Here is a 12,205-nt window from a genome sequence, read left to right as displayed (position 1 = left end):
GAACATTTTGCCAATCGGATGTTGTGAAGTCATCATATGGCCAGTTGAATAAAAAAAGTCGTATTTTCATATTTTGCGTCATAGTTCATCACATTTAAACGAGCACGCATCCATATTCTACGTATTCAAATTTCTTCTACACGTTAATATGTTGTTGGTGAGATAATGTCCTTCCGAAATTGCTATCTTAGTGTTTAATTTGAATACCGTCGCCATGTTAAAAATTGGAATAAACGGTGGGTCCCGTAATTCCACCTATTCTACACTGTATTTAATATGTATACAGATTATACTGTATATACTATATGACACAAAATAGACAGAATTCAGCACTAACAATACATGATATTCTTCAGTTCAGGTCATAATGCCATAATCTTTTTCTGTGTGCAATATTCCAACGTATGACGTGCACGTGGCGTTTCTCGTGCGGATAACTAACTCGTCAAAGTGACGAGTTTCATGTCTAGTTAGTTATCCGCACTTGGCGGATAACTCCTTGTGATTGTATAGGATCATCATTTTTTTTCTTTTTGGTTATCCGCAACTTTTTAAGTTGCGAATAACCCTTGTTATTGTAAATATCCTTTTTTTTTTCATCTTTATTAGTTATCCGCTTAGTAGCGGATAACTCCTTGTAATCGTCCTGTTTCAATTTTATATTATTCTTCTGTCTTTCTCCCTCACTTTTTGTGCAGAGCGTATCTCTAAAATGGGTAAACATAACATTTCATAAATTTGTCAACATATGGGCATTTACGTGAAGTTGTGCACCTCCTATTTTTGAATGACGTCAGAGTTGCGCAACGTGACTTACGCGCGATTTTATGATTTTTTATGATTGCTCATAGACTAAAAACCAAGCATAATTTTGTTTTGACACTTTGTGAAATTTTAAGTCATATCAAGCGCAAACTTTTTGTGGATTAAAAATGGCATGTTTTACAAGAAGTTACGCGCGCACGCGCATTTAAAATTTCAAAATGCGCAAAATTAATTTATAATCAACTTTCTACGCGTTTCATGTTGTTTTAAGCATGTCAAAAATTCCCACGCGTGCGCACATTTTTACGTGTGCGGTTGGCACGTAGCATTGAAAACGTATTTTTTCACGTGATTTATGTTTTTCCAGCCTTTTCTAGTAATTTTACCAAATTTTAAACAATTTCGACTTAAAGATACGTCATACGAGCACGTCGAATTGGACAATTTGCGCGCGTTTTTTATGAAAAGGTTAAAAAATTCGTTTAAAATATGCCTTTTTTTAAACAGTCGTAATTTCTAAACTAGACGGTCAAATTTTTGTGGATGACATATTCTAGAAGTAGATGAGTTGTAGATATCGGATCATGCATTAATATGGCTAACCGGACATTGTGACGTCATCGTATGGCCACGCGAATATGAAATTTAGGATTTTTGTATCTTTCGTCATAACTCCTCACATTTAATAGAGCGCATCTCCACTTATCCGTTTTCTATTTTCACCCCGATTTTGATATTGTCTAGGTCAATCAACTATCTTTAGCATGAGTTAAAAATATTTTAATTTTTATGACGTCATCATGCCTAAAAATTTAAATTACGAGTGGCATTAATTTCATCTTTACAGTAAATTTCAATCTGTTATAGCTCGTAAGAATAAAATGTGATAATCACGATTAAAACGTTTTCTTGAAGCTATTGGATTGTAGATACAAAATCATGTGAAAATTTTGACAATCAGATGTGGTGACGTCATCATATGGCCAGTTAAATAAAAAAAGTCGTATTTTCATATTTTGCGTCATAGTTCATTACATTTAAAAGATCGCGCATTAATATTTCACCTATTCAAATTTCTTCTACACGTTAATATGTTGTTGCTGAGATAATTTCCTTCCAAAATTGCTACCTTCGCGTTTCATTTTAAAACCATCAACATGTTAAAAATAGCGGGTCCCGTAATTTCCCCTATTCTACACTGTATGTGATATGTATACAGATTACACTGTGTATACTACCGTATATTTCGGTGTATAAGTCGCACCTGTGTATAAGACGCACCCCCAACTGAGAGTAAAATATCGGTATTTTTTATATCGTCGATGTATAAGACGCACCTTATATTTCATCAAAACAATGTTTTTTTAAATTGTAATCAATATTATTGTAATTATATATTTTGTTATATCTACAACGGCGTCCTTTATTTAGGTTTTTTCTTACCTAGGCTCGGCCGCGCCCAGCCTCAACAAGTTCTTTCTAACTTGTTATTCATGAGTTTCGCCGCAACATCGAGTGCATGACCGTGTGTGTAACACGCACGTGTGTGGGCTAGCCTCGCTCGATCATTTCGAGAGGGCGCACGTTTTCACGGACAATCGTATTCGATTAGTATCTATGTATCCGAGAAGTGTGTACGCTAGGTCCATGCTATAATCACCTGGAGAATATACTAGTCGAATACCGTACACCATGTGCCACCAAAAGAAGGGCTTGCGCTTGGGGTACGGCGATCGTGCGTATAACTACTGTATAAATAAATACTATTCCAATCGTACGACGTAAACGTTTACAAATGAAATTTTATCGGAGCGCCATAATGAACAAATCTTTTCATCATATTTAGTATAACATCATGCTAAAATGACTTGAAAACTAGGCCTAGGCAGAAGCAGGTTGCCGTTACGTTAGTTAGTTACTGTAGCTAGGCCTAGCCTACTCAGGCCTAGCAAACGAGGTGACGATAGCCTAGGCCTATGTACAATTTGTGTGGTGAGGCATTTATGTTCGGTGTATAAGACGCACCCTTAATTTAGAGGTCAAATTTGCGTGTCAAAAGTGCGACTTATACACCGAAATATACGGTATATATGAATCAAAATAATAGAATTCAGCAATAACAACATATCATAGTCTTCAGTTCAGGTCATAATGCCATAATCTTTTTCCGTGTGCAATATTCCAACGTATGACGTGCTCGTGGCGTTTGTCGTGCGGATAACTAACTCGTCAAAGTGACGAGTTTCATGTCTAGTTCTTCTTTCTTTCCCGGATTTTTGTGCGCAGCATATCCCCTATTGCTTGTTACTATATCATATATATAACTTTTTCATCATATGGACATTTACCTGAAGTTGTGCACCTCCATATTTTGAATGACGTCAGAGTTGCGCAACGTGACTTACGCGCGATTTTATGAATTTCAATGATTGGTCATAGATTATAAACCAAAAGTCACTTTGTTTTGACACTTAGTGAAAATTTAAGTCATATCAAGGGCAAACTTTCTATGGATTAAAAATGACATGTTTCACAAGAAGTTAAGCGCGCACGCGCATTTAAAGTTTCAAAATGCGCAAAATTAATTTCTAATCAACTTTCTACGCTGATCATGACATTTTGAGCATGTCAAAAATTCCCGCGCGCGCAAACAAATTTACGCGTATGGTGCGCACGGAGCATGAAAATCATGTTTTTTCTCTTGAATTATGATTTTCCAGCCTTTCCTAGTCATTTAAAAAAAGATTGACTTCATTTCAAATTAAAATGACGTCATACGAACACGTTGATTTAGACAATTTGCGCGCATTTTAGTTGAAAAAGTTACAAAATAATGTCAAAATTATGCCTACTTTGAATCTATTATAGCTCCTTAGGATCAACCGTTACCCCCAATTTTTTTAATTTAATATGTAAGCAGATATGTTGTAGCTATGAATTCATGCAGAATCTTTACCCCTCGGATGTTATGACGTCATCGTATGGCCACACGAATGTAAAATATTGGATTTTTGACTGTTTCGTTATTGCTCATTACATTAAATAGAGCGCATATCGCTTATACGTATTCCATTTCCTCATATATTTTAATACTGTCTAGGTCAATCAACTATCTTTCGCATGAATTAAAAATATTTTAATTTTTATGACGTCATCATGTCTAAAAATGTAAATAATGTGGGTCACTTATTTTTATCTTTACAGTAAATTTCAATCGGTTATAGCTCATCAGAATTATAAGTGATAATCATGATTAAAACGTTTTCTGGAAGCTATTGGATTGTAGATACGAATTTATGTGAATATTTTGCCAATCAGATGTTGTGATGTCATCATATGGCCAGTTAAATTCAAAAAGTCATATTTTCATCTCTTGCGTAAAAGTTCATTGCGTTTAAACGAGAGCGCATCTCACTTTCACGTGCCCAAAATTCTTAAAATTTGTATTAATGTAATTATTTAGATAATTATCTTCTAAAATTGTTATCTTTATATGCCAATTTGATGACGTCATCGTGTTAATAATTGGATTTAAAAGATGGGTCTCGTAATTTTGTCTATTCTACACTGTATATAACATACAGTGTATTCTGTAAACACTGTAATATGCTGTATGCTACAAAATAGGTACAATTCAGCACTGTAAACATTCTTAATTCATGTCATAGGATGGTATAATAATTGTCGAAGTTCATATAGTTTAAAGTATGTGCATGTTGCGTTTGCGCGGATAACCCGAACTCGTCAAAGTGACGAGTTCAAATCTAGTTTTTCTGTATTATTCTCATTTCTTTCCTTCCATTTTTGTGTAGAGCGTTTCTCTAACATGTGTAAATGTAACATTTAATAACTTTGTCAACATATGGGCATTTACGTGAAGTTGTGCACCTCCTATTTTTGAATGACGTCAGAGTTGCGCAACGTGACTTACGTGCGATTTTATGATTTTTTATGATTGATCATAGGCTAAAAACCAAGCATAAATTTGTTTTGACACTTTGTGAAAATTTAAGTCATATCAAGGGCAAACTTTTTGTGGATTAAAAATGGCATGTTTTACAAGACGTTACGCGGGCACGCGCATTTTTCCTCTGTTTTTGTGTCTCGCGTATCTCAAAAACGTGTAAACATAACATTTCATAACTTTGTCAACATATGGGCATTCACATGAAGTTGTGCACCTCCTATTGTGAATGACGTCAGAAATGCGCAACGTGACTTGCGCGCGATTTTATGAATTTCGCGTATTTAACATAGATTTAAAACCATATAACAATTTAAATTGAAACTTAGCAAAAGTTTAATTTATATCATGCGCTAACTTTCTGTGGAAAAAAAATTGCGTGTCTTACACAAAGTTACACGCGCACGCGCATTTAAAACTCAAAATGCGCAAAATTAATTTTTAATCAACTTTCTACGCTGAATATGACATTTTGAGCATATCAAAATTTCCTACGCGCGTGAACAATTTTATGCGCGTGGTGCGCACGTAGCGCTAAAAGTATTTTTTTTTTATTGAATTATGTTTTTCCAGCCTTTTATAGTAATTTTACCAATTTTAAAACAATTTCGACTTACAATTACGTCATACGGGCACGTTGAATTGGATACTTTACGTGCGTTTTTGATGAAAAAGTTCAAAAATTTGTCAAAATTATGCCTTTTTTTAAACAGTCATAGATTCTAAACTACATGGAGAACTTTTTTTTAATTACATATTCTGGAAGTTGATGAGTTGTAAATATCGGATCATGCATTAATATGGCTAACCGGACACTGTGACGTCATCGTATGGCCACGCGAATATAAAATATATGATTTTTGTCTCTTTTGTCATAGCTCATCACATTTAATAGAGCGCATCTCCACTTATTCGTTGTCCATTTTCACCCCGATTTTAATATATTCTAGGTCAATCAACTATCTTTTGCATGAATAAAAATTTTTTTAATTTTTTTAACGTCATCATGCCTAAAAATTTTAATTAATTTGGTCATTAATTTCATCTTTACAGTAAATTTTAATCTGTTATACCTCGTAAGAATAAAATGTGATAATCACGATTAAAACGTTTTCAGGAAGCTATTGTATTGTAGATACAAAATCATGTGTAAATTGTGCCAATCGAATGTTGTGACGTCATCATATGGCCAGTTAAATAAAAAAAGTCGTATTTTCATCTTTTGCATTATATTTCATTACATTTAAAAGAGCGCGCATCAATATTTCACATATTCAAATTTCTTCTACACGTTAATATGTTGTTGCTGAGATAATTTCATTCAGAAATTTGTACTTTTGCATTTCATTTTGAAACCGTCAAGATGTTAAAAATTACAATAAAATACGGGTCCCGTAATTTCACCTATTTTACACTGTTTGTGATATGTATACAGATTGTACTGTGTATACTATATGACAAAAAATAACAGAATTCAGAAATAACAACATATCATATTCTTTAGTTCAGGTCATAATGCCTTAATATTTTTCTGTGTGCAATATTCTAACGTATGACGTGCACGTGGCGTTTGTCGAGCGGATAACTAACTCGTCAAAGTGACGAGTTTCATGTCTAGTTCTTCTTTCCTTCCTTCCTTTTTGTGAGTCGCGTTTCTCTAAAATGTGTAAACATAACATTTCATAACTTTGACAGCATATGGGCATTTACGTGAAGTTGTGCACCTCCTATTTTTGAATGACGTCATAGTTGCGCAACGTGACTTACGCGCAATTTTATGAATTTCAATGGTTGAACATAGATTAAAAACCAAAAGTCATTTAGTATTGACACTTTGACAAAATTTAAGTCATACCAGGGGCAAACTTTCTACGGATTAAAAATGGCATGTTTCACAAGAAGTTACGCGCGCACACGCATTTAAAGTTTCAAAATGCGCAAAATTAATTTCTAATCAACTTTTTACGCGTTTCATGTCATTTTGAGCATGTCAAAAATTCCCACGGGCGCGCAATTTTTTACGCGTGCGGTGCACACGTAGCGTTAAAAACATATTTTTTCCTCTTGAATTATATTTTTCAAGCCTTTCCTAGTAATTTTGAAAACAATTTAGACCTTTTCAAGTTTAAATAACGCCATACGAACATGTTGAATTAGACAATTCGTACGCGTTTTTTATGAAAAAGCTTAAAAAATCATCAAAATAATGTCTTTTTTTAAACAGTCATAGTTTCTAAAGTAAACCATGAACCGTTTATTTTTATTACAAAATCTAGAAGTTGATGAGTTGTAGATATCGGATCATGCATCGATAAGGCTAAAAAAACATTGTGACGTAATCGTATGGCCACACGAATGTAAAATATAGGATTTTTGTCTCTTTTGTTATTGCTCATCACATTCAATGGAGCGCATCACGCTTATCTGTATTCCTTTTTCTCCTACATTTATATATTGTCTAGGTCAATCAACTTTCTTTAGCATCAGATAAAAATATTTTAATTTTTATAACGTCATCATGCCTAAAAATTTTAATTACGTGGGTCATTAATTTCATCTTTACAGTAAATTTTAATCTGTAATAGCTCGTAAGAATAAAATCTGATAATCACGATTAAAACGTTTTCTGGAAGCTATTGGATTGTAGATACGAAATCATGTGAACTTTTCGCCAATCGGATGTTGTGACGTCATCATATGGCCAGTTAAATAAAAAAAGTCGTACAGTATTTTCATATTTTGCGTCATAGTTCATTACATTTAAAAGAGCGCGCATTAATATTTCACGTATTAAAATTTCTTCTACACGTTAATATGTTGTTGCTGAGATAATTTCCTTCCGAAATTGCTACCGTCGCATTTTAAAACCGTCAACATGTTAAAAATTGCAATAAATAGCAGGTCCCGTAATTTCACCTATTCTACACTGTATGTGATTATACTGTGTATACTATATATGACACAAAATAACAGAATTCAGCAATAACAACATATCATATTCTTCAGTTCAGGTCATAATGCCATAATCTTTTTCTGTGTGCAATATCCCAACGTATGACGTGCACGTGGCGTTTGTCGTGCGGATAACTAACTCGTCAAAGTGACGAGTTTCATGTCTAGTTTATTTTGTTTTGGTGATAGTTACTGTAAGTTATTATCAGCATTATCTTAACCTTGTATTTGGTGGTCAAGACTTGGTTTAGGGTCATTGTCAAATTTAGTTTGACCCATTTATTCTGTGCGTTTTGACACCATGTACGCCTCAATATGTCAAAGTTAATGTTTTGGGGATTTTTGTTAATTTAAAAAAAAACAATCACTAATAATAGCATGTTCATAAATACTTTTGACCTTTGACCTCATTTTTTAAGTTGTTTGTTTTTGGTCCAAGTTTTCTTCCTTTTTTTTCTGCATATTTTAACATCAATCAATATACCATTATATGTTGCTGAAATATCAATTATATGCCATTTTATGTAGAAAATTTGACTTTTTGACCTCATTTTTAGTGGTCAAGATTTGATCCAAAGACATGACTTCTATTTTAAGTGTTATTCCTTTTTTAATTCTGCACATTTTGACACCAATTTTAATTAGATACCATATTCTAGTGACGAAATATGATTCATACAAGGATTTATAGCTATTTAGTAGTCTGGGCTCCAGACGGAGTTTTGTCTTAATATTAGTAAAAATATAAATATTTTTGCACATATGGCGTTTCATACGTGTATTACTTGAGTTTGGATACTCCGTCTGGGGAAACACGCACAAGTCACGTGGTTTGACACCAAGAATTCTTGGTGCATACGATTATCCGGTTGACTAGTTTCAGCTGCATGTGATTGGCTACTCACTCGTACACTGTTTTAATATTCATATTTCAGAATTTCAAAGACTCAACATCTAAGACGATGCGCATGCGCTATATTACGTTTAGACAATGTGCACTTTGGGTACATTGATGACAGTTTCTGAAAGCTAGAAATGATTTTATATGCCTAGTAGTCTGGTAAACATTTGATGGGATTTTTCCCAAGAACATGAAAACTCGTCTTGATATGATAGGCTAGCTTCTCCGCAAATCAAACATTGAATGGATCATTTATTATGCGGAGATAATTTAATTTATTTCCCACCCAGCCATACCCTGTCCTGTTCTGTGTGGTGGTGTAGCCCTGTTGTGTGCCGGTGTAGCCCTGTTGTGTGCCGGTCGGTGGTGGTATGTACTTTATTGGCGTTCTATTTGGCAGGTCATACGTACGAGTTGAGTATCCCTACGAAGGAGGCCTAGGCCAGGACTAAACAATTAATAAACAAAACAACTTGGCAACACGATTTTATATTTCAACAGTTGTTCAGTCTCGATCGTACATTCAGCACTGTACGTACTCTATCTTTTTCATTTTGAAACAAAATGATCATTGGTTGATTCGAAATCCATATTTACATACCGCCCGCCCCATATAGCCAAATACGGTATGATAACCTACGTCATTCTTATCGGATGTTTGCGGTCTCCAAATCGATTTCGATACGTGTTTCACAAGTCTGTATTTTCAGAGAAAAATCGCGGTCGAAATAAAAACAAATAAATATAAAAAAAAGACAATAAATACAGACTTGGGGCAAGTCTAGCTATTTAGCAACGGTCAATAACTTTGACCTCCGATAAAAAATTTTACCCAGCCCCTATCTTCCCTTCTATTTTTTTGGTAGTTGTCCATACCCATACCTACCAAAATCAGTTGAAATTAGCTTCTTTTAAATTTTTTCACAGATTTGCTCAATATATGGCTAATTTAGGAATACTAACCGGTCTCATCCCCAGATGATATGTGTTTCCAAGAATAATTTGACAATCGAGTTCCTCAAGCTGGCCCACCGTTAAACCTTTCATTGTTCCTTGAGTTCCTACGGGCATAAATACAGGTGTATCAACAGTTTGATGTGGAAGAGATAGTTTACATGTTCTCGCTTTAGTTGTACTACATTCAGCTAGAATTTGAAGAGATAAACATTTGGAAACACGTGTGGGTTTGGACGCCAATGAACTAATGGGGGCTGCCATTTTGACATTAATGTAGGTAGCGCCCTCTAAGATGTTTTTTAAATCAATGATATATATTATTTTATATAGCCGAAGGCTGGATGGTAAACTACAATGTTATCGCAGTTCAAAAAGTTATTCTTAAACAAGATGGTGGCCGCAATCGACCAATCAGATATGCCCTACGCAAAAGGCACTGATATACGCCTGTGTTAACCTGAGAGAAAAAACTTGAGAATTTACAGTACCAAATGGCTAAAATCATATTAAAAGCACCTAGAAATGTCGCCAATGAAGTATTATTAGGTGATTTAGGATGGCAATCCATTGAAACATTAAAAAACAAATTTAGAATAAGTTACTTTAATAGACTTAAGACGATGGAAGATTATAGGTGGCCACATTTATTATGTAAAGAACTTATGGAGGTTAGATTTTCAACAAGATGGAAATGGATTGAAAATGTTAAATGAATTTCGGAAAAGTGTAACTTAAATGACAAATTCAATATGGAACCTCAAGGTTATTGGTGCAAATCTTTTAAGAAAAATATTTCTGAATGATTAGTTTGAAAAGGCAAAAAACAAAAACGACATAACTGACTACGTTAAATATAAAAATACACCATATATGGAATTTACCTTTTAGATAGAATACATTTTAAAGGAGCGAACCTAAAATTCAAAGCAAGAACCAATAACTTAGATTTAGAAGGCAGAAAGCGATTATGGTCAGATTCCTACTCAGGCCATTGTCTCATTTGTAAAAGTATTTTAATAGAAACAATTGATCGTTTCTTGTTTGATTGTGTAAGTTTATCCTCTGTAAGAAATACTTGTTTACTGAATTGAAAAGTGACTTATGTACAATTTAATGAATATTATTGGGACATTTTTTTTAATGGTTCAACAGAATTTAAGCATCACTACTAGACGACATAATAAATTATATCAAGATAAATCAATTTGCTCCATTTTTGACAATAAAAGTAAATCATTTTTATTAAAGCTATGTCACATAGGACTGAAATATTTAAAAAACATTTACTGTTAATAAGTCAGTAGAATTTGTGTTGCTTTATATTATGTAATTGTGAACCATTAGTCGTCGGAACAGCACTAGTCCTCAGTTGTACCTATTAGGTACAACTGAGGACTAGTGCTTTTCCGACGAGAATGTTAAAGAGTCGCTATCCAATCGAGTTTGAACAAACCATGAAAGCCCTCTCACTGATTTCCTCATCTTTATCGTTTCAAATTATATACAAATCCAAAGGTAAATTACTGAAAAAATGACAAGTAAGAAAAGTAATATTATTTATTATGAGAAATGTGATATATTGTGTCTAATTTACTTTTGATATTGATTTTTAAAAAAAAAGAAGGACACTTTAGAAATTTATTTTGTTAGAAAAGGGAAGATGTCACATATGTTCTGTTAATATGCTAATTATATTTGTTTGTTATTTGCTAATTATGCAAACTACGTTACGCTCGGTGAATTAATAAAACAGTTGAATTAAAAGAACCGTGTTGACGAGTCACACTTGTAATATGGTGTCAGAATAGTGGAAATTCACTCAAAATGAAATCGTTGAAATTTAAGCCGCCTCCACCCTTTTATTTTGATGGTCGAAACAATCACACGTAAACCACTCCATTAAGCTAGTCCTAGAATACAACTAATGCTGCTCAAATTGATAAAGCATGAACTTGATGTTAAGTATGTTCCTGGAAAGTACATGTACATAGCTGATGCTCTCAGCAGAGCATATCCTGATAAGGTTGATCGTGATGCTCAACCCCTTGAACAGTTGAAATATAGGGTGCATAGTCTAGACGAAATAGGCCTATTGCCCATGAGTAAAGCAAGAATTGTAGAAGCAATACGAGCTACACGGGCAGATGTGGTACTCCAAACTCTAATTCTAACATGCAAAAACGGGTGGCCTAAACATAGATGGGGTGCACCGGAGCAAATTAGGCAGTATTGGCATCTTCGTGATGAGATACATGAAATTGATGGTCTTGTGTTTTTAGGTGAGAAGTTGATTGTTCCTAGCCAAATGAGAGCAGATATGCTGAATAAAATTCATGAAAGTCACCTTGGGATGGAGAAGTGTAAGGCGAGGGCCAGATCTATTATGTATTAGTGAGTGAGTGGCCGAGCGGTTAAGACAGTGGAACCGTAATTTAGTAGCCATAACATCGGCAAGGGTTCGAGGCTCACTCGCTCCATGGTTCTGGTGGTAGAACGAGTCTTCTCGGATAAGGACTATAAACCGTAGGTCCAGTGTACACTAGCTCATGCGCACTTTAAAGAACCTAGTACATCTTTCGAGACGAGTAGGGGGTTACTCCGGTGTACTAGTCCACACAAACACAGCCACTGTCACACACAGCCACTGTGCAAATTGGGACTGGGCC

The 12,205-nt window shown here is 34.4% G+C and overlaps 2 protein-coding genes across 2 annotated transcripts in view; one reads left to right on the top strand and one right to left on the bottom strand.

Moving 5' to 3' along the window:
• The window catches only part of LOC140046648 (queuine tRNA-ribosyltransferase catalytic subunit 1-like), a 44,099-nt gene extending 34,299 nt beyond the window's left edge, over nucleotides 1-9,800 (bottom strand). Inside the window, exon 1 of the mRNA XM_072091351.1 lies at nucleotides 9,546-9,800. Coding sequence (XP_071947452.1) covers nucleotides 9,546-9,800 — 255 coding nt within the window. The remainder of the gene's footprint in view (nucleotides 1-9,545) is intronic.
• A 1,663-nt stretch (nucleotides 9,801-11,463) lies between these two features.
• LOC140047548 (uncharacterized) lies at nucleotides 11,464-11,931 on the top strand. The gene has a single exon (XM_072092589.1). The coding sequence runs from the start codon at nucleotides 11,464-11,466 to the stop codon at nucleotides 11,929-11,931; it is 468 nt and encodes a 155-aa protein (XP_071948690.1).
• The last annotated feature ends 274 nt before the right edge of the window (nucleotides 11,932-12,205 follow it).

This window comes from Antedon mediterranea, chromosome 4 (genome assembly GCF_964355755.1).
Source record: "Antedon mediterranea chromosome 4, ecAntMedi1.1, whole genome shotgun sequence".
Taxonomy (NCBI): domain Eukaryota; kingdom Metazoa; phylum Echinodermata; class Crinoidea; order Comatulida; family Antedonidae; genus Antedon; species Antedon mediterranea.
The sequence above is the reverse complement of the archived record's forward strand: the minus strand, read 5'-3'. Positions and strand labels throughout refer to the sequence as shown.